Source organism: Myiozetetes cayanensis, unplaced genomic scaffold (assembly GCF_022539395.1).
Source record: "Myiozetetes cayanensis isolate MyiCay16 unplaced genomic scaffold, myiCay2020 scf5-8, whole genome shotgun sequence".
Taxonomy (NCBI): domain Eukaryota; kingdom Metazoa; phylum Chordata; class Aves; order Passeriformes; family Tyrannidae; genus Myiozetetes; species Myiozetetes cayanensis.
This window is the reverse complement of record NW_026087742.1, coordinates 4,661,366-4,683,910: the sequence shown is the minus strand read 5'-3', so window position 1 is coordinate 4,683,910 and position 22,545 is coordinate 4,661,366. Positions and strand designations below refer to the sequence as shown.

General features: G+C 47.5%; 1 protein-coding gene across 1 annotated transcript; it reads left to right on the top strand.

The window, feature by feature from the left end:
- The first annotated feature begins 14,701 nt into the window (after positions 1-14,701).
- ACP6 (acid phosphatase 6, lysophosphatidic) lies at positions 14,702-22,545 on the top strand. The gene is made up of 10 exons (XM_050333559.1): positions 14,702-14,900; positions 16,185-16,316; positions 16,410-16,540; positions 17,184-17,263; positions 18,005-18,092; positions 19,500-19,632; positions 20,352-20,452; positions 21,785-21,880; positions 22,085-22,250; positions 22,367-22,545. Exons 1-10 carry the CDS (start codon positions 14,721-14,723, stop codon positions 22,481-22,483), a joined length of 1,224 nt encoding a protein of 407 aa, XP_050189516.1. The 5' UTR covers positions 14,702-14,720; the 3' UTR covers positions 22,484-22,545.

The following is a 22,545-nucleotide window of genomic DNA, read 5'->3' as shown; positions in this document are numbered from 1 at the left end:
ACAGCTGAGCAGGCCAAGAGACAAACGAGGGAGAAATTGAGAGAGAGACTTAAAAGTAATGGCTGATCTAGAGCACATGGGTCAAGGAAGTTGTTTCCTATTTCAGAATATGTGAGCAAGGCAAAACTCAAACAAACTCAATGGTGGTAACACTTCAGACTGTTAAAAGGGAATAGGTAAAAAGACAATAGGTAAAAAGACTCCCCTCAAACACTGCTCCATGAAATATTGCCGAGGCCAAGGAATTAGGAAGACCTAAAAGCCAAAGAATAAAAGCACTGTATGTTAATAGGAATGAGAACACACTTGACTGGACTGCAAATGGCCAAAGAACGCAAAAATTGACAATTCAAAAAGTCAGCACAGCACAGGCAATGCTGCTGCCTCCTGGGAAGCCCAGGACTAACACAGGCACGAGGGGAACTGCTGTTCCTGGGGCAGCTCCCCTTGCCTCTGCTCCTTTGGGAGGCTCTCAGCAACCATGCAGTCTGACCAGAAGGATGCACAGCTGTAACTACCCCCCAGGGGATTCCAATACCTCCTCCCAGCAGGGGATCCTGCACAGGGCTGATGCCAGTTTTTGCACACATTTGTGACCAAAGTGCAACATTTCGGTGATTTAGGTTAGAAGCTGCAGCACAAGTGTGGATGGACTGAGAATGAGGATGGAGAGTGGCAGCTTTAGAAGATACACTTTGCAGGGGGAAAAACTGTGACTTTGAAGTGCAAAATTATTGGCTTTGCTTTTGCCTGAAGTGTTCATTGCTTACATGGTCTAGATGATTAAAGATCTTTCTGGTGAGCACGGGAATTGCAATACCATACATATATAACATTGTCATGAAAATATGATGACAGAAAAAGAAAGAGGATCAAATGAGCTTGTAACACTCACTCCAGCCAAATAATGCAGAAATGTTTCATTTTTCCTCCAGTGAACATTGGTTCACGTTTTGAGAAATGAATTTACTGAGACCACATTCACATACCACCACTGGTTTCCCACAGACATTTGAGCAATTGAGTTTGACGGGCAACAGAGTTCTCAGAAAGTAAATGTCAGTCAAGGACATTAAATTTTAGATTTTTATGGGCGAATATCCACCCTAGAGGCAGCTCTGTGCTCCTCCAGCCGTTGGGAAGCACAAACAATATTGTGTAACTAATCCTACCAACCACAAACCAAACCAAACACCTCCACTGCAGACTACAAGCAATAAATACTCACCAAAAGACATTTTAAAGACAGTTATGCATTTAGATTGCTAATAGCAAACACCTAAGAGAACCATGACTGGTGGAACGGTGGTTACTTCAAATGCACTTTTAGGTCCCTTCCACTAGTCCCTAGGCATTACCCAACACATGGCTGGGAATGCTCGATGTCCATGCAGGAATCCCACAGAAGGACAGAGATGGCCAGAGGACCCTGCCTGCTCTGCTGCTCACGAAGTTCCCATGGGAAGGTTCAGCAGCCTCTCCATGTGAATGCTTTTCACCCTTTTGTGCTCCTGCACAGAGAGTTTCATGGCTCCCTTGCCAGGCCCTAAACTTGCCAAGTACAAAGCATCCAAAGGAAGGCCATGAAGATGGAATCCTTCTGAGGAGTGGCTGAGGCCACTTGGTGTGTTCAGCTGGAGAAGAGGAGACTGAGTAGAGACCTCACTGCAATTACAGCTTCCTCATGAGGGACAGAGGAGGGGCAGGCACTGAGGTCTGCTCTGTGGGGACCAGTGACAGGACTGGTCAGTGCATGGAAAGGACAGGAAAGCGCATGAAGCTGAGCTAGGGGAGGTTCAGGGAGGTTCAGGAACAAGTTCTTCACACAGACAGTGGTTGGGCACTGAAACGCTCTCTAGGGCAATGGTCACAGCACCAAGCCTGTCTGAGTTCAAGAAGCATTTGGACAACACTCTCAGGCCCACGGTGTGACTCTTGGGGAGTCGTGTGCAGGATCAGGAATTGGACTGGATGATCCTTGTGGGTCCTTTCCCACTCAGCATTTTCTGTGATTCCATGAATATACTGGGGAGCCAGCATAAAACACATTCCCCATCCCCTAATGTAGTTTGCCATGCCAGGCTTCACAGCCAACCTATTAACACAAATCCAACAGTCTCTGGATGAATAAAAGCAATTATTCCACATTTGCTGGAAAAAAAACTATTTCCAAGAGCAAGTCAGGAAAGCAAAACTCAAAGGAACTGCACTATTTACATGTTCCTTTGGAATTATTTCTGGACCGAGGCCTGTAGGACTGCAAAACCAAGTCCCCTGCAGACCACTGTTATTTTCTGAGAGGACATGTCCATCTCTTGGAGCTGGATCACAGCGGGGAGTAGCTCAGGGATTGCTCAGAGCTGTGGTTTGTGACTCACAATTCATACGCAAAAGCTCCTCTTTATCATAAAGTTATTTTAGACAGGAAGGGGTAAAACAGATGGGGCCAAGCTAGAGATCAAAATCTCACCAGAGAGTTAAATTTCATGCTTGTGTCAGACATGAACCTAATCTTAAGAAGGCATGTGGATGATAGTCAGCTATATGACAAATACGAAGAACGCAAAAGGTACATTGAAAGATTTTCCTAGAAATTGGATATGGGTGGGTAGGCCATGACATTTTTAACAACAGCCCCAGCAAAACCCAACACTCTCATATTCAGCTGCATGCAGGGTTTCACTAGAAATCATGTTAACCACCAGCTCTTACCCTTAAAAGGAATCAGATTAGCAGCAAGAGGCAAGCCTGAGGTCAGAAACTTGCTGCTATTTGTTTGGGTTTGTTTTTTAAGTAAATGCTGTGCCAGCTCTTCAGCCTGGGAACAAAGTTTGAGGTTGAAAAGTGCTTCTGACAGAACAAGTTTGATGGGTGCCAGGCTACAGGCAAGACTTCAGAAACAAGTGCCTAAAATTAGCCATTGCTAAGTCATGTAGTCCAATGAAACCATGTTTTCTTCCCACCTTTCTTTTGTTCCACTTCAGCCCAGATTCAAAAAAGCAGTTAGGTACACATGCATAGCAGAAATTACCATCATCTTTGCTACATAACAGGAACTGTTGACCCAAAAGTAGAGGTGGCAGCTGCTATTCACAGAAAAATGTGGGGGTTTTTTCAATTCATATTCATTTTTCAGTCTTTACAGATCATAAGAACTCTTTTCTCACCTGTTTTCCCCCATGAAACTAGGCTTTGGATTTTTTTTCCCCTCTGTGGTCTTGTGTTTTCCTAGGATATAGTTACAGTTTGCTCTCCAAATTTCTAGCTTCTCCAGATTCCTTTCATCTCTGACATTTCCAGAGAAACACCAAATTCGAGGACTTTCTGAGAAGTTCATTACAGTACCCAGTCCTACATCAACAATAAAGACATTCATTAAATGAAAGAGAACTCAGAATAATCCTCACTGATTTCTGATGGAGATCTCTGACCAGTCAAGCACATCACAGCTCCCAGCACAGTGAGGTACCTGAGAGCTCGAGATCATCAAAGCAAAATACACTGAGACACTTTAGCCCTTTCCCTCTCCTAGTTCATGCCTAGGGTAAGGTGAACAGGCTGCTTTCTATGGTGCAAATAGGTTATGGGGTTTATGAAGGTGTGCACTGGTACCAATACAAGTTACTGACCCCACTGGAAATTATTGGTTAAGGTCCTCTCCCTACACTAAACAGACAGTCAGACCAGCCACCCCAGCATTAAAACCTACAGATCTGTGAAAAATTCACTGTGGTTGATACATTGCAGTTCATAAACACTATTTTTTGTCCACAGTGCTGTATTTTGTTTCAATCCATTTAGCAATATTCATTAGCTCCCCACTTCAAATTAGGGTAATTGAGAGTAAGAGCACATGCAATAAAGTTTTTTACTAAGGGAGACGTGCCCCATTCCTTTCTCCAATTCATGTGTTGACCATGTTGACTTGCAGTCATGCTTTACCAGGAATCTTTCTCCAAAAATGTCAAATTCATCGTGAAAAATGTTGTGCTTTCCCTTTCTTACAGGCTTACTGTCATGGAAGATTTTAAATCACATGTTTCTCTTCCTATTTATTCTATTATCTTACAAGGGAAGGATACTAAAGTCCAATTCCAAGACTGTTTTGCCTCTGAACCTTTTTCATGGCTGAAACCACAGATACTAAAGCCCTAGAAAAACCTCTGTGTGTCAACCATCCTTAAAATAAATACTAAAACACAGACTTATGACAAAACTAACTTTAACCATACCATTGTCTGGGATGCTTCAAATTCTTCCTCTCGAGGAATCTCAGTCACCCGCATTAAATGACTCCCAATTGAGACATGAGAACTGGCAGCAGTGTGAATACCCACGGAGCACTGGCTGGTACAGCTGACAGCCAGATGGGATCAGAACAGCAGCAAAAGATAACACTGAGCCTGTGGACAAGCAGTTCTGGCACCAGTCTGAAAATTTGGAGAGTGCCCTCAAGTTCCTACTCCGGCAAGTTTTGCACCTGACAATAGGCGAGTCACCTTTGCTTGCCTGAAATTCCCACCTGGAAAATTAATACAGCGGCCCTTGCCTCCCACTGGGGAGGTGCTGAGATCCTAGAGGAAGGCAATGCCCTGAGATAGACAATAGGTGCACAGGGGAACCAGAACAAAAAAACCCTTTGTGTCCTAAGAAAAATTGATTGCAGAGGGAGACAAATCAGGATAAAGGAGTTTAAACTCTGTATCTTGAGCTTCCAGTGAAACAGATACAGCACTGGCTGTGTACCCATGTAACATGCACAAAAGCAACAGGACTATTTCCATTTTGTAATAGTTGTGTTTTGATAATCATAAGGGTCCTGAGCCATCAGGAAAGACCTGAAGGAAAGGTCATATCTGTCATTCAAACAGCTACTAATATAGTTTGAGAAACAGCTGAGCTCTTGCATATACAAAGCCTTCTGCATGTACTTTGTTACCTCACAGCCTTCCTGAAGAGACAGGGAATAAGTGTTATTCCCATCTGCCAAAAGATAATCTGAGTTTGGATGGCCTACAGAACGCTGTGTGAGAAATTACACTGACTTTGATTCAGCTCAAGTTCCCAGTGCTCCCTCCACGATTCTCATTGTGGATCAGGACCCAGTTTCGAGTTCGTTACCTTCACGTTTTGAATTAGCACCTCCAGTCCGCATACAAATGTACTGTTTGCAGCTAAAATTTCAGCAGTTTTCAAAACCTGTGGAAACTCTTAGAAGAGATGCAGCTCAGTCCCCCCAGCACCGTTGCATGACTTGGGCTCCTGTGTGCTCTTCCCTGCTTTGCCATGGATGCACAGCACCACCAGGGCACACTGTTAAATCTCCTCCCAGCACAGTTTCTTCTGGGTGGGCACTGGGAATCAGAATGATGTGGCTGTGACCTGCTTTGCTCTGCATGGATGGAAGAGCATCGTGGAAATATAAGCCATAAAGTTAATAAGGGATAACTATGTGTTTCTTGATTAAAATTATCAGCTGCTGCTTTGCACTGGATTTTTCTCACCGACTGCACATGCAATATGCATGCCCTTTGTTTATGTATGTAAAAAACCATGGTATGTCTCATCTCTCTGTTAGTTCTTGACACAAAGAGCGTTCACCCTACAACTCTGCAACTGGTATCACCCCAGATGTGGAGACTGCCCAGCCTCTGCCATAATCCAGCTTGCTTTGTGCTTCCTCATAGCTGGTGGTGGGGAGCTGACTGCTGTGGGCTCCCTGACATTTTACACCATCCAGTGTCTGTATCAGTCTGATAAGCAAAACAGTTTTTCCATTTGCCCATGTGAAACATATCAAAGAGACCTGACATACATTTGCAAATAGGCACTGTGAAAATAAGGTGACAAGACTCAACGTCTGCTTTGAAAAAGCTCTGTTTTAGGCCAAGTCTGATTTTCACAAACCTGTAAGAAAACTGAGCAGTTTTTAAAAAGTTGTTTGGGTTTTTAGTTTTTTTTTTTCCAGGATACAAGAGCTGCGGGACCAAGAATAGAAGGATGAGTTATAAGCCTTTCCAAAGCAGAGATTTAGCATGGAAATTCTGACAGCCATCAATGTGAGCAATGCCGCCAGGCACCACTCACAATCCACAGCATCTTTCAAACCTGTCAGGGGTTTTTAGGAAGGGCTAAAAATAAATGCAGAAATGCAGCAATACACACACACAAACACACACACACACACATATTGTTGTTCAAAAGAAGAACAGGTGGTCCTGCCAGCAGTGTAAACACAGATGACTCCTGAAAACAGCTCACAAACACCCAGCTGAGCAGCCTTTCCTCACCATGCAAGCAGCACTTTCAGAGCTCTACTGGGGTTCTCCCAGTCTGCAAGCCATAATCATCTGGGATCGTGACTCTCTGTCATGACAAGGCCTGAGGGCTTCCAAGCATCTTGATCTCCTTCACCCGATGTATTCACACAATTCCACCCTCCTGACCTCTCGTGGATTATTGCCCTTCTGAAAATAACACACATGGAACAACTGGTGGGGCCAGAAATGTCTTAAATGTAAATAGCACAGGTCCCTGAGATGAGTCCTCTGTTCTAGCTCCCCACCACTTGATCTGACCCCCTATCCTCATATAACAGAGCATTTACTGAAGGGGAAAAAGGATCAGGGCACTATGGGCAACCCAGAAGGACTCAAACAGCAAGCCTGGATGGCTGCATGTTGAAACCCACCAGGTCCACTACCTGCAGAAAAGGCAAAGAAGAAACCCTGAAGCAGTCCTGGAGTCTCAAAATTCATCTAAACCTGCAGAAAAAGAAAAGATAACTTTTGGCCCAGATTTAAGTTATGTCTCCCCAGCCCACACAGGAAGAAGACCGATGTGACAGGGTGTATCACACACATAAATTCTACTCCTTGGTCACTTCTCCCTGAGTATGAAAGCATCATGAAGCAACTGTGCTAGGAATCCACTTCAAGGCTCAAGGTGATCCCTTTGTAGCCCTTCTCTCCTGGGTATTTTGAAGGAAAGCAAATGTAATGTACACTTGCACCATATCCTTTAATTTCACATCATCCCAAAACATTTGGTTTAATGTATAGTCACAAAAAGTAAATGAGGTGGTACAGATTGAAAGGGCCAAATGGTAAAAGTGCTGCCATGGGGGAGCACATCTGCCACCATGTCAGAGCACTGAGCCCCAGGACGCAGCATCTCAGCACAGTGAAAGACTGGCAGCTCCCCCACCACACCTGGGCAGCTCCACTGCACAGACACAGAAAGCCCACCTGATGTGGATGGCAACAGCTTACCCAGATGGCTTCTGGAGGCTCCTGCTGCCCTCAGCCTCCATGTGCAAGGGAAAAACACTCTCTCAGAGCTGAAGAGAAAACCGCCCTGCTGCTATCCCAGAGAGGCGCATAATTGAGCCGGCATGATGCCGCAGACTACCGAAGGCAGCAGATGGCTGTGGGCACCATCCAGTTTAGGATGACAAAGTTGCAACAAAAGAAAAACAGAAGGCGGGGAGCACATCTCCTGCGCTGGGTTACAGGGCAGGGCATGAACCTTCGCACAGTCGGTGCACAGCCCAGCACACAGCCGGCCCCCAGCTCTCCCGCTGCCACAACGACAAGGACCAAACACACCAGCCTGCAAAGTAAAAAGGAAAGTAAGGGGAAAAAACACATATTCCCAGGTAAAAGGGACAGGAAACAACCGGCTGGATGATAACCTGTTTCTAAAATCCACAGAAGAAAATGTCCCAAAATGTCCTCATGGCATCAGCCCTAAATGCAACAACTGCAGCTTCCGGGACTCTCACGCATAACCTCCAGGGATTTAGAAATTCAATTATGGCCCGCAAGAATCAACACACCATTTCACTGCTGAAAGGTAAACCACCGATGTGAAAGCATGCAGAAAAAGAGATAAGATGCATAGATCTGTACACTGGACCATGAATGGTGTCCTGCAGGGAGTGCTTAGTCTGTGGTGGCATTTAGGAGTTTATATTTGCCAATTCCACCCCAAAGGATCACAGAAATTAGGAGTGGAAACATTCCTTCCATTTCCCCAGGCGCCTTGCTCACAAAGCAGCTGGCTACAAGGTTCACCAAGACAGACAGACTAGAGTAGACAAGAGCGATACAGCTCCACAGGAAGCAACACAGCACACTCAAACAATTTATAAATAAATTTCTGCTCTTTATGAGCACCTGACTAGTTTATAATAGCCACTGTGGTCACCCATCCTTGCAGGACACAGAGACATCATCATTAGCTCCACAGCTGGGAATGGCGAAAGCTCTTTTGGCCGCAGGACGCAGCAGCCTGTGATTCTGAACATGAATACTGTGCCGATTCTCTCCCATTTTGCACCTGAGATTTCAGCAGCCATAATCACCTCCAGGGGCCAGAGTGAAAACACCTTCATTGTACTCAGAGAGCCAGTCATGGGAACGTTTTGGGGTGGAAGAAGCATTTGGAAGGATAGGAAAACACTTTGCTTGCTAGAGCCTCTCCCGGGTGAAGCATCTGCTGCTCTGCTCTAGCACAAAGTACCTGGCCATTAAGACATATTCCATGCACTCCATGCAGTCCATGGAGCTGCCCCAGGCACATGCTGCTCGAGGCTGGGACACAGAGATGTTTGTCATGAGCTGCTCACGGCCTGCTTTCGGCAGTCACGCAGGGCTGGTTCTGCCACCCTCCTCCAGCAGCCAGCAACCCTGCCAGGCTCCCAGCCCAGCCTGTGTTGTGAGGAACTGTGGAAGAACATTTCCAGTTCACCCTCTTTGCTAAGCAAAAAGCACCTGGGAAAGGAATGAAAGAAGCCAAGGCAATATGTCTGTTTTCTGACCCATACCAATCAGAGGGAAACAGACCCACCGAACCAAGGGCATCCAAAAGTTATTTGTGTCTCTGCCACACAAACATTTAACAGTTAATCTGTGATTTACACCACAAGGAGCTATAGCCCTTTCACAGAATCATAAAATCATAGAATGGTTTGGGTTGGAAGAGGACCTGGAAGATCATCTAGTTCCAACTTCCCTGCCATGGGCAGGGACACCTTCAAAAACAAAGCCAGGTTGCTCAGAGCCCTATCCAACCTGGACATCTTTTACCTTTTTTAAGGTGTTCACTTAGTCTAAGAAACCATAAACCACTCAAACTCATGAGGTTGAATTGTTTCTTTGGTGGGTATTTTTTAAGCACTATTTAATTTCAATCCACACCACGGAACAAATATCTAATCATGCTGGTTGGTCTCACACCTTATCAATGTATCAGCCACAAGATGACTGCGTGACTTGGTCAAACTATGAAATCCACTATGACTCAGTTTCCTCTCCCAAGAAAAGGAGGACATAAGTGCAAACTTGTCAAACAAGAGTGTCTGAGGTGTGATACATTCGTGAAGCTGTAAAGCACTATAAAAAGGCAAATGATAGCAATGGTAGTATTTCGCAAAGATAGTAATCAGAGTAATTTGGTTAAATTCCAACCAAGAGGAAACTTGTCCTCTGCTTTCAGAGGGGAAAGTTTCCTGAAACTTGCTTGCTCATTAGAGTTCATTAACTTCCTTCAGTGGAAAAAACCCCACCCTGGCTGGCCATTGGATTAGCCTTCTGCACCTCGTCTGGTCACAAAACACAACAGAAGGGTAAAAAATAACAGGCCCTTAGAAAACATTTCTGTAAAAGATGGTACATCTTAGAATAAATTTCTACACAGTTGGACAAAGCAAAAAAAAAACAGGGCAACACCATTTGCTAAAAAATTGACAGCCGCCTGCTATTTTGGAGATCTCTCCTCTAATTGCCCGCACCTGCTGTGGCGTGGTATATTCTCAAATATATCTCAACAGAAATGCTGCTTGGCAGCAGCCAAAGCCACCCTGGAGGGCCCCCACAGTTCCAGTCTTCACAACTTCACAGGAACTGGGGTTTTCTTCCAGGGTAACATTTGAATGGAAATTCAAATAAATTCACTGTGAGCCTCTTCCCCTGTTTCATCTCTGCTCATTTCTATCACATCACCCCTCTCTCTCTTTTCCTCCCTCCCTCCCTCATCTTAACTACATTTTCCTATTCCCTCTCTTCCAAGCACTCCTGCCCCTCTCACAACACAAGACTTGGGCTTGATTCCTCCATTTGTTAATTTCTTGGCTTCTGAAACACCTTTTTTCCTTCTCTCTCTGCTCTTGCCATGCCTCTGTGTTTCACATACTCTGAGCTCAGAAAACTGAGGTAACCCTTTCAGAACTCACACCACTTTGAGAGATATGAGGAGATCACCAGATTCCCCCATCTGCACGTGCTGGTGTCTGTGCCAACCTCTAACCACCTGCAGCAGATCCTCCCTCTGGCCTTTGGGCAGGTCACCATCCTCTCCTTCCTCTCCCTCCTTCACCCTTGCCCTGCTCTCTGCAGGCATCTACTGCCTGTCACGCTTCTGGGGCCTCCAGCCAGAGGTCCTGTGAGCTCTGCTTGCATCAATGCTGGGTACTGCTTCAGAGAGATAAAGGCATTCTTAGAATCAACACTCAAGAAACTTGGCTTCTACACCCAGGTCTTCCTCCCAGCACAACACAAATTATTCCGTTGTCCTTGCCACGTGTTTCTGTCGGTTACATGGCATTTGTACTCCAAGGAATGGTTTGAGGACACTTGCCTTTAAGGTCTGGCAAGCACTGAGTCGCCCTGGTGACACAGGTCATAAATGAGTTTCCAGTGGGTTCCCCTGGGAGCAGGAGATTCTGGGTCCGTCGAGAGGACATTTACAGGCACGTGCATTCAGCCTGCACTGAGCTTCTTTCCCAGACCAGATATCCGCTTGGCACTCATGCCTCACATATCCACATGGGGCTCATCTCTTTTCAGGGGCAGCCTTATGGGAAACAATCTTTCAACTCTTTTCAGGATTTCTTTTAATTGCCTGCAGTGGTAAAAATGGAAAGCAGGACAGCTGGGAACTAGGGAGAGGTAGATGGGATAGGAGGGTACACTGGGAACAGGGACACCGTGTTCTCTCCTCCTCACTGTCCTGGCTGGCCCCAGACAGCACAGGCAGCCCTCCTGCAGCAGTGAGGCTGCCAGCACTCACTGCAGTGAGTGCTGAGCATTTGAATTCAGTGGGGTCAAAACTTTTCTTGGTCTCTGTTGCTGTTGATGCCACACCAGCAGCCGTGATGGCAGCCCTAGCGTTAAGTGTTTGGTATGGCTTTAGGATCTACATCACTCACAGCACACCACTGGCAACAGACCAAAGGAAAAGCAGCAGGAAGCACGTGGATACCACAAAGCTAAGAGTCCAGACCCGCACATTTCAGACCAAGCAGAAAATCAATATCTTGGAAAGGGAGGCAAGACCTTCCCCAGAAGACAGAGGAGACTCCTTTACCTGTGTAACAAACCATAGGCACTTCTTGAGGCCTCAGAGACACCAATGCCTCACTGCAGCAATCTCCACTCAGTAGCTTTCCTGAAGACAACTTTTACTGTAGACATTCTTTCTTGCTGGTCTTCAAGACATTTTTCTGGTGTGCTACCTTTCAAAGACACAATCCACCAGTTCCAGTGTTTCAGGGAATGCTTCAGCTCCCAACAGACAGTGCCTGCTTCCACATGGGAAGAACAGGAAGGAGGGAGATAGTGAGAGCACTGTAGTCAGGTCTTCAATTGTCTATAGCCAAGTGAAAGAGCTGACCTTTACAGACAGTAAAATAACTCTTTGATAGCTTCTATAAGCACAAGTAAGAAGAAAGGGAGGACTAAAACAGGTCCTGGGTAACACAGAAATCCAAACCTACTGGAGTCTATAACATACAGAAGAAGGCAGGATGGCAGACAATGGGGAACACAGAAATCCCTAATAAATCTAAATCAAGCAGGTGTGGCCTAAGAAACAAGGGAACTGATTATTCACGGATAGAAATATTACTTATGCCAGTGACTCCACCACAAAGTCTTTAACCAGAAGGTTCATAGGAACCAGGGTGACAGTAATCTGTTGATTGCTTTATAGTGTGCAAGAAAAGCCCAAGAATGCACAGCTCTCTAATTCTCACATAGATCAGTTACTATAAGGGTGGTGAGGCACTGGAACAGGTCACCCACAGAATGTGTGGATGCCCCATCCCTGGAAGTGTTCAAGACCAGGTTGGATGGGACTCTGAGCCACCTTGTCTAGGGGGTGCCATCCCTGGTGATGTCAGGGGAGTTGGAACTGGGTGATCTTCAAGGTTCTTTCCAACTCAAACCATGCTGTGATTCTATGAATCTATAAGCTAGTGTGCTAAAAAGATGCTGAATAGAATTGAACAGTTAATTTGTACAGACTCACTGGTCCTCTGCATCACTGCCAGGAGAGGAGAAACAAGGGTTTGATGAGACAAGGAGTGGAACATGCATCTCCAGACACTGGTTTCACATTCACCCTGGACAGCTTGGCCAAATGCTGGGCAGCTCCAATACTACAAACAACCCTGAAGCCCTCCAGGTACCTCAGGTTATCTATATGGCAGGGTCTTGCCTTCACCTGCCTCACTGTTGTATCTCATCTCCAATGGCAATGCCAGCACTGTGTTGGCTCCCAAAGCCACAGTGGGAATGAGGAGCCAGACAAGACTAGGTCAGTGCCCACTGCTCTGTTCCCAGGCTGTCTGCACTTGGGCATCCAAACTGAAAAAGACCTTGTTTAGCAAACTGGCAGTGGAAAAAGCTTTCATCTAAGCAAGAACAACAAACATATTGCCATTTCCACATTTAGCACCAGCTGCAAACCTTTGCAGGTGAGGTTAATGGGGTGAGCAAGTACAGGCAGGGAGACAGACAAGTGACAGGTTAAAGCAGAGCTGTTCCCTCCCTCAGCAAAACACTGCCATTAACATCTGAACTAGAAAGAACTAGGAGAGGGAAATTTCTCCCACTGCTGATGCTACATCCACCCAGGCCGATTAAAGATCAAAGCACTGCACAGATGACTGGTGCATGTGAGATTTCAGCCAAGCAGAACACCTTCCCCTTCCCAAAACTCCCCTCCCCACCAGTGGCTGCTGACAGGAGGGCACAAGCAACCAGATGGGGAGGAACCAGGGGACTCTCTCCCTCCTTGCAGGCTCTTCCCTCAGTACTAGATCCAATCCACCTGTAAAGCACCAGCGTGGCTCTTCTGCCTGAGCACACCATTCCCATGGCCCTGGGAGCCTCTGGGGAGAGGGGGGAAATTGGGGGTTAAAAAACAACCCAGACCCAAAGGGTTTTTCCCACCCAGGAAGCTACACAGAATCACAGATTCAGTTAGGTTGGAAAAGACCTCTGAGATCAAGTCCAGCCTATGATCAAACACCACCATGGCAACCAGACCATGGCACTGAGTGCCACATCCAGTGCTTTCCTTAAACACCTCCAGGAACAGTGACATTTCCCTAGGCAGTCCATTCCAATGTCCAATTACTCTTCTTCTGAAGAAATTCCTCCTAATGTCCAACCCAAGCCTCCCCTGCCATAAATTGAGACCATTTCCTTATGTCCTGTCACTTGTTACCTGGGAGAAGAGACCAAGCCCCACCTGGCTACAACCTCCTTTTGAGGATTTGTAGAGAGTGATAAGATCACCCCTGAGCCTCCTCTTCTCCAGGCTGAACAGCCCCAGCTCCCTCAGCTGCTCCTCTCAACACTTGTGCTACAGACCCTCCCCCAGCTCCGCTGCCCTTCTCTGGACACGCTCCAGCACCTCAATGTCTTTCCTGGAGTGAGGGCCCAGAACTGGACCCTCACCAGTGCCGAGTGCAGGGGGACAATCACTGCCCTGGTCCTGCCGGCCACACTATTCCTGGTACAGGCCAGGATGCCATTGGCCTTCTTGGCCCCCTGGGCACACGCTGGCTCGTGTCCAAAGAGCTGGACTGCTTTCCAGCTGCTCTTCCCCAGGCCTGTAGTGCTGTATGGGGGGTACTTCCCCTGCACTCAGTGCTGGTGAGGCTACACCTTGAGTACTGAGTCCATTTCTGGGCCCATCCAGTTCAGGAAGGATCTTGAGGTGCTGGAGCAGGTCCAGAGAAGAGCAACCAGGCTGGTGAAGGGACTGGAGCACAAGTGCTGTGAGGAGAGGCTGAGGGAGCTGGGGTTGTTTAGCCTGGAGGAGTCTCGTCACTCTCTACGTCTCCCTGAAAGGAGGTTGTAGCCAGGTGGGGTCGGTCTCTTCCCCCAGGCAGCTATCAGTAAGACCAGAGGGCACGGTCTTAAGCTCTGTCAGGGGAGGTTTAGGTTAGATGTTAGGAAGAAATTCTTTACAGAGAGGGTAACCAGGCATTGGAATGGGCTGCCCAGGGAGGTGGTGGATTCACCGTCCCTGAAGGTTTTTAAGATGAGACTGGATGTGGCACTCAGTGCCGTGGTCTGGTAACCACGGCGGGGTTGGATCAAGGGTTGGACTTGATCTTTTCCGACCCGGCTGAATCTATGATTCTACGGTACTGTAGATCCGACAGGGAAAAGAGCTGAAGACGGAGAGAGGCGACCAAGCACACAGAGGCCCCGGGGCCGCCAGCGCCGCCCCGCTGCAGGCGGCGGCGGTGCCGGGGGCGGCCCCGGGGCGGGGGAGCCTCCAGTCCCGCCCAGCCCCGCCTGGTTCCCCGGCGCGGCGCCCGCCGGGAGCCGCAGTCCACCTCCGGCTTCCTGGGCATCCCGGAGCCCTCGGGGGGACTCGCTTCCCGCCGGCCCCCGCGGCCCGGCCGGCCCGGCGCTGCCACCATGGGCTGGGGGCCGCGGCTGGCGGTGCTGGGCGGCCTGGCCGCCTGGGCGCAGCGGCGGCGGGCGAAGGCGGCCGGCCGGGATGGCGGTGAGCGGCGGGAGCTGGAGCTGAGGCTGGTGCAGGTGGTGTTCCGGCACGGGGCCCGCACCCCGCTGCAGCCGCTGCCGGGGGCCGCGCTGGTGAGCTCGGGGCGGGACGGGACGGGACGGGACGGGGGCTGCGGTGGGTGCCCCGCTGCGGAGCTGCTGCCTTTGCTCCCTGATGGCAGCCTGGTGGTTTAGGTTTTATTCCCCTTCCCGGGGGAAATAAGGAAATCTACTCCCCCCAGAGTAAATACGGGGGAAACGTGGGAGTTTGGGAGCGTGGACCCCCACGCATCCCTAAAGGCTTGGGGAAGAGTGGCTGGAAAGCAGCCTAGCGGAGAAGGGTGCTGGCTGACAGCTGTTTGGACACGAGCCAGCAGTGTGCCCAGGGGGCCGAGAAAGCCAGTGGCATCCTGGCCTGGATCAGGATCAGTGTGGCCAGCAGGACCAGGGCAGGAGGTGCTGGAGCGTGTCCAGAGAAGGGCAGCGGAGCTGGGGAAGGGTCTGGAGCACAAGTGTTATGAGGAGCAGTTGAGGGAGCTGGGATTGTTTAGCCTGGAGAAAAGGAGGCTCAGGGGTGACCCGCTCACTTTCTACATCTGCCTGCAAGGAGGTTGTAGCCAGGTGGGGGTTTAGCTCTTCTCCCAGGCAACTCAGGTAATAGGACAAGAAGAAATGGCCTCAAGTTATGGCAGGGTAGGCTTGGGTTGGACATAAGGAGGAATTTCCTGATGGAAAGGGTGATTGGACGTTTGAACAGATTGGTCCCTGGAGGTGCTTAAGGATAGACTGGTTGTGGCAGGTAGTGCCATGGTGGTGGGTCATAGGTTGGACTCAATGATCTGAGAGGTCTTTTCCAACCTAATTGATTCTTGAACAACTGCTTCGCTGCCGGGAGCCCTCAGGGGCAGGATGCAGGAATGGGGCTGCAGTGGTGATAACATTCAGTACTGCAGTGCACCCGGACTTTGTTCCAGGGCTGAGCACCACACCTCCCAGCTGGTACCTGGCAAATGTGTGGCTCCTGCCTCGGTTTTACCACAACTGATATGACTCTCCCAGCCTCCACGGAGGCAACCTCGGGAGCTGGCAGGTGTTAGTTCAGGTAGTTTGCTACAGCAGCTTTTCAGTGCGTAACGGGGAGCAGCAACTGTGATTTCCTACAGATCTTTCTCCTGTAAGGGTAGGAGAGCAAGTACTGCATTTCCTGCAGATAAGATCTGCAAATCCAGAGTGCAGCACTGCTCTCATTTCTCTATGAGCTGTCTGAAGAGATCTTTATGTCTCCATGTTGTGTTGTTGGCAAGGCAGCACAGCATAATTGGTTTAATGCTCTTGAAAGTTTTCCACTGAAGCACTTTTTGTTGGTTTGTTTTGAAGCAGGTGGAATGGCATCCCACTCTTTTAGATGTACCTGCTAAGACTAAGTTTGATTACAAGGTGACTAACCTAAATGGAGGACCTCAACCTCCCTCACCCTATGACAAGCAATACAAAAAGACCACCTTCAAGGTGAGGCTCTCTTTCCCGGTGGGTTCGTGTTCCCTCTGTAGACTTGGTTGTTTCCATAGTCCACTGGAGATCCTTCCTGTTCTTTGCTCCTAGGGTGGTGCCACTGCAGGACAGCTGACAACAGTGGGCATGCAGCAGACGTTTGCCCTGGGGGAAAGGCTGAGGAGAAGCTATGTGGAGGAAGCCAACTTTCTTTCACCAACATTTAAGCCTGCTGAGGTCTTGTGAGTCTCTCAGTTCCCTCCTTGGCCTTCTCTTGCTTCCTCTCTACTAACAGGTAGCCCTGTGCCATGGAAACTCTCTGACTAGCATACACACCACTCCACAGCAGACTGGCTGGCCCCTGGGCCTTCATCTTTGCTCAGCCTGCCGAGCCTGGTACTAGAACTCTTGTGACACAAAGCATCCAATTCCCCAGCAGTCCTGAGAGTGATGCCAGGGACAGGTTCATCTCATCCAGGTTTAGCCACTGGCAGTGGTCTTGTGCAACTTCACGACTAATAAAAGAGAAACAAGCATTTCTGGAGCACACTTGAACTCACTGTAAACAGTTGAAGTTCAGGGAGATGAAGCAACCCCTGGTTGCTCTCATCACTAATGCTGGGAGTGTCTGGCTTAGGATGAAATTAAAGTTACACCAGAGAAGTGCCAGTGTGTTATCTCCACTATCTCTGAAGGGAAGTTAAAGGGCAGTTCTGATGTAGGTGTCTACTTAAGATAGCTACAGTGACAAAAGATGAATCCCACCACAGGTTTCCAAAGGCACAGTGGAAGCAGAACCCTCAGTTCCAGCAAGCCCTCCCCAGCTGCAGCCATGTTGACATGAAGGAGAAAGTGCCACTTCAGAAACTCCTTTCTCTCTTTCAGCATCCGTTCCAGTAATATTTTCCGGAACCTGGAGTCCACACGGTGCGTGCTGGCTGGGCTGTACCAACAGCAGAAAGAAGGTTGGGAAGACTTCTGAACAGTGCCTTCTTACCTTGCTCAGTCTTCCCTAGATGCACACACCTTGCACATCCCAGCTCTCCCTGGCTCCTAGTTGTTACTTCTTCCCTGGTTCCTTTCACTCGGCCCCCTTTCCCATAGTTTCCTGGCTCTTTGGGTTCTTCACCAGCTTGTCGCTTCCTTGCTCCCTTTGTGTGCCTTTCTGCTGCAGTGTCAGACCTGCTGGGGAATCAAGAGGGTTAAAATTTCTAGGTCAAATGTTCATGAGATACACATCTGAAAAAGGTTTCTCAGAGAAACCTGAGTATCTTGGCCAAGATCCTTTGCAAGTTCAGTATCTGGAGTAACTTCCACCTGTATGTTACAGTTGGTAACTACTTGTATGCCCTAGAAATACACTCTGCATTTTGAAGATCTCACCTCTGCTCCTTCCATATTCAGTTCCGCAAACAAGTTGAAGTGACTTGCCAGAGCTCCTTGATGACACAGTGACTAATTTTTGGCACTTACAAACACTAAGAAAAATGAGCACACAATTAGAAAGCTTTACAAGGTTCACAGCAGGCATCCCTGTGGAATTCAATTCACAGAAACAAGCACAGTGGCTTGTGTTGCAGGTGATGCCTCAGGGGAGATTGCTAGTTGACAACAATGGACTTGAGCACAAGGACTGTGAAAGTGATTAAAGCAGTCCAAAGAAACAGATGCATTACTGATCACAGGAACTTCCTCCTTGTACACAGGACCTGTTGTCATTGTCACCGATGAAGCCAGCTCTGAAATACTCTACCCCAACATGCGCAACTGCCAGCGCCTGAAATGCTTGACCAGGTAATTGCCGGCAATACCTCCCCGTGTGATTTTGCTGCTGTCTCTTTTCAGCAGCAGTAATTTAACACAGCACGTTTTCTTCACATTTCCCAATTTCTGCCCCTGCCACTTTCAGTTCTTTGGGAATGCTTAGCTAGTTGTATGAAATGCCCGGTAAGCGGAGTTATACACCAAGCAGTGGCACCAGAAGAAAACAGAGAATTTTTCTTGAAAAACTAACTTAATTTAGTCTGTGTCTAGCGAACCCTCTTACTAGCTAATGTACAGCTAGTCTGTGGCATTGCTGCAGGGCAGAATTAACGTCATCTACATTCCTTAACAAGCCTTTCAAGTGTGAACATATTGGGCCTCCTTTTTACATTCAGCTTCTGGTTTGGGAGTTATTTCAACATTCCGGTCACATACATACCTTGAAGAAACTGAAATGTACCCAGCCTTGATACATTTAACAAAGACTAATGAAGTAAAATAAGGAACATCCTGCATAGAAAGAACACTCATGTTTGAAGAGTCAAGTACTCTAAAATGCCTATGCCAGGTTGGGCATGGGGGTGGAAACTGAAAAAGAGAAGCAGATGAACAAGAGATGCAGCTTGGCTGGATTATCCATTAGCACATTTCTGTCCAAAATTCAGGAGTTGTCAGAATTCACTTGCAAAAGCTCACTGTGTAATGCTTGACTCTGGGGGCAAAGGATTGTTCTAGACAGTGGTGAGGTGACAGCCCATAGAACCAGTAACATCAGCTGTCCAAAAAGGGAGCAAACTGCTGGTTCTTCCCTCTCTGCCCACTAACTGAGCACATTTGGTGACTATGTCAAGGTAGACTTTTTGAGCTGTACTAAGAAGCACTGCCTCAGCTTACAGGCTACCTAGGAAGTACATAGCCAGCATGGGTATTCTCAGCTAAATTTTTTTAAATACAATTTGAAATAGCATAAATATGCAAATGGCTTCTAACAAAGCAAAAGGTGAATTTAAGCTACAAGTGAATATCCAGGTGTTCCCTTTTTCCCACACCATACAGCAATCAGTTCAAAGCTTCTACCTTCTTTCATGAGGCAGTTAAAGGCTGCTCCCTGAAGACACAGACATGTACTGTTCCAGTATGACCAGAAGTGTTAACTGGTGCACAGCCCTTGCTTATGGGAACCACTTCTGAGGTGTTCACATTTTAATTTTTCCCCTGCTCCTGTGAGAGCAGAGAGCCAGCTCTCATCCTTGACATCTGGATACATTGTCTGTCCTTTGTGCAACTCGGACTCCCGCAATCAGTATGCTGCAGTGCTTCTTCTACCCCTCACTGAAGTGAGACAGCTCCACTGGGCTGGGTCAGAAAAGCCTGACAGAAAAGACAGAAGCCTGGTGTGTGAAAAGTTTTTGGTTTGTTTTTTTAATTCCCTTGCAGGCAGAAGTGTAAGGATGCTCAGCAGCAGCCAGGTATCTCTGATGACTTGAAAAAAATTAAGAAGAAGATGGGTATTGATGGTGATGAGTCTGTGGATTTTTTTGTCCTCCTCGATAACATTTTTGCTGAGCAGGTGAGCTGAGCAGTTCTGTTGCACTGTCACAGAAAGAATATCCCTTTACCATGCACATGGAGGAAATTACAGTGCCAACACCCGTGGATAGCAATGGGTACCCACCCCAGTACCTTTCTATGCAATCCAGAAAGTTTATAGGAATAGCATGGCCTTTTTAAAAAGCAAGGTGTGGAGTCAGCCTTGCTGTAGGATGGATGAAGACTCATCTCCAGTGTTTATGTTCTTACCTGGAAATCCAGAATTTCTTTCAACTGCAGTATAAAGCTGAGAGAGCAGTTGGGCCTGCCTTGCCCCATTTACAAAGTGCTTGCTCTTTTTTGGCACTCAGCACCTGACAGTCGTCCTAATCCTGGTTCCAGCATAGTACCTGTGAGCCAGATTGCTTCTGCTACTGGAAGGAAGTTGGGCATATTTTTAACCCCCTTTAGTACCTCTTTTCACTGGGGCTAATGGTAATTGGTCTGGCTGCCAGCTGAATGGCCCAATGTGTTACACTCCCTTCACACAGCAGTGTATCCTCAGGAACAAACACCCATCCTTCCGGTACCCAGGGCAAGGCTGTGTGTTTAAAACCATCCTAAAAATCCTCACGTAAATACCATAGTACAAATGGTGTGACATGAACAGCAGTTTTCTGTGGGCAGTTGCCCATGTGTCTTCAGGCTGGGTTCAGAAAGGGCCAAACCCTGTGGCTGTGCTGTGTCTTCTCCCTCCAGGCGCACAATCTGCCAAGCTGCCCTGTGCTGAAGAAGTTTCAGGGGACGGTCGAGCGCCGATCTGTTGACTCCATGCTCTTCCTTCTGGAAGAGAGCTCAAGGTGATTGCCTGCATCCATGCCTCCAGCCTCACGGGTTGTCTCACCCAGGGTGGATGTGCTACACCAGCTTCTCCAGCAGACAGAAGCCCTTTCCAATCTGCTGCATTCCCCCACCAGAGGCTACTGCCCCCTGTCACGAGGTTTGCACCTCAGCCATTTCCATGTAAAGTCCAGTGCCTTGAGTCAGTGACATGAGCTAGGAAAAAAGAGTCCACACTGAGGAGGCCAAGATGTGGCCTTGCATGCTGTTTTGCTGATGGTCTCTGAGGAGCAGTGCTAACCCACCAAGGCTGGCAGCGAAGGCCTCAGTTGCCACGGTGTTTAAGTGAACCCGTGTCAAAGGCAAAATCAGAAGAGAAGAGGAAATACTTTGAGCCCAGGCCCTCAGGCTGCACAGCCCTTGCAGATGCACAAGTTTGATGTGAATTCCAGCTTGGGAAGTTTATCCCAGGGGTGGTACCTGCACAGCTGGGCTGAGAAGTGCTAGTGCTAGCAGAAAAGGTGATGCCAGGCCCTGCACACAGGTAACTACTTGCAAAAGAATGTGCTGCTACATGCAGTTAATTGCCTTCTGCACAGTCGTTTGTAAAGGTCAGCTAAGTTGCCAGCCTAGCAGTCATCTTCCTTTCAGATTCATTTGCAAATGCCATATTCACCAGCTGCAATCAGGTGATAGTTTAGCACTATCTTTTTTAGTAGGGTAGTTGGTCTTCTCTTAAGCATGTATTAGAGATCTCAGGTGCTGAAAGACTGATTTCCCCCAACACCCAGGAGAGCCAGTCACACTCATCTTCCACTTCCACTGACACACTCATTTAGGTAGAGGGAGTTTCTTCCCACCAGAAGTTGTATAAAAATCATCTCTTTGCTCAATACAAGGATAAAAACCAATTTATAAATTATTATTATAATGGATAGCCACCACCTTCTTGAATCCTGCCCCTCCCCAACAAAGATCTCAACCACTTCAGTTGTTGTTTTGCAGTCAGCTACTGTCATCTTCCCTAGCTAAAACCCATGCATCCAAAAATCTAAACCAGGGAAACAAAATAGCATAGAAAATAATCAAAGTGTTTCTAGATTTCCCTTTATGTGGGCCACACCTCATGAGACTGCTTGCCAACACCTCTCCCCTCCCAATCTGCAATCACATTAGAGTGGTGACTACACAACCTGTGAACTAAAAATTAGCCATATTAATTGCATTGAACAGTTCGTAGCTACACTCCATACATGTTATCAGTTTGTAATAGGGAAGAGGTTCCCCACGTGTTCATGTGTAATTATTTGAAAGTTTAAAAACTAGTAGATTTGTTTCTGCTTCTTTTCTAGAGAAGTTGTTAAGATGAGCGTTGGTCTCCTTCTCAGTGCCTTACAGAAGAACATTAAAGCAGCAATAAATCCCTCGACTCCATCTGAAAAGGCCAGGTACAGGGCAAAACTCCAATTTTTATACATTCTGACTTGATGTCAGTGTGAAGCTGGTTCAGAAAGATATTAAATGTGTGGGATAGAGAGAATGAGTGCTCATCTGGTAGAAAAAGCACAAGTGCTACTGGCTCTCTATGGAGGAACACAGCTGACATTCTGTGTTTGGTTTGGGGTTTTTTTCCTTCCTTTTGTTTTTTCCAGGAAGCTCATTCTCTACGCTTCTCATGATTCTGCTCTTATTCCTCTCCTGTTGGCACTGGGCACCTTTGATCACAAGTGGCCACCTTATGCTGCAGATGTGACCCTGGAACTGTATCAGCACCGTCAGTCCAAAGAGTGGTTCGTTCGCATGTCTTACCGTGGAGAGGTGAGATCCCGTGGGAGGTCCCTCATAAAAATCTTGGGCTTTTGGATTTACCATGCAGCAAAAAACAATGGCTTTGGCAATCCACAAAATCTGTGATTGTCTCTTTGCTTTTGCAGGAGAAAGTGGTGAAAGGATGTAGGGCAGGTCTCTGCCCACTTGAAGAATTTCTGAAAGTTCTTTCACAGTACTCGGTCAGTCCGGAGGAGTACAACAACCTGTGCTCCAAAACATAGGGGAATCAGCAAACTGACTCATCATTACGCTGACTTAAATTAAAATTATTTTATTGACACGA

Excerpts from the sequence above, each read along its gene's own strand:
- ACP6 (XM_050333559.1), top strand. The coding sequence starts at position 14,721 with ATGGGCTGGGGGCCGCGGCTGGCGGTGCTGGGCGGCCTGGCCGCCTGG. Across the intron at positions 16,541-17,183 it reads TTTAAGCCTGCTGAGGTCTT|CATCCGTTCCAGTAATATTT; the intron begins GTGAGTCTCTCA and ends TCTCTCTTTCAG. Across the intron at positions 19,633-20,351 it reads ATAACATTTTTGCTGAGCAG|GCGCACAATCTGCCAAGCTG; the intron begins GTGAGCTGAGCA and ends TTCTCCCTCCAG.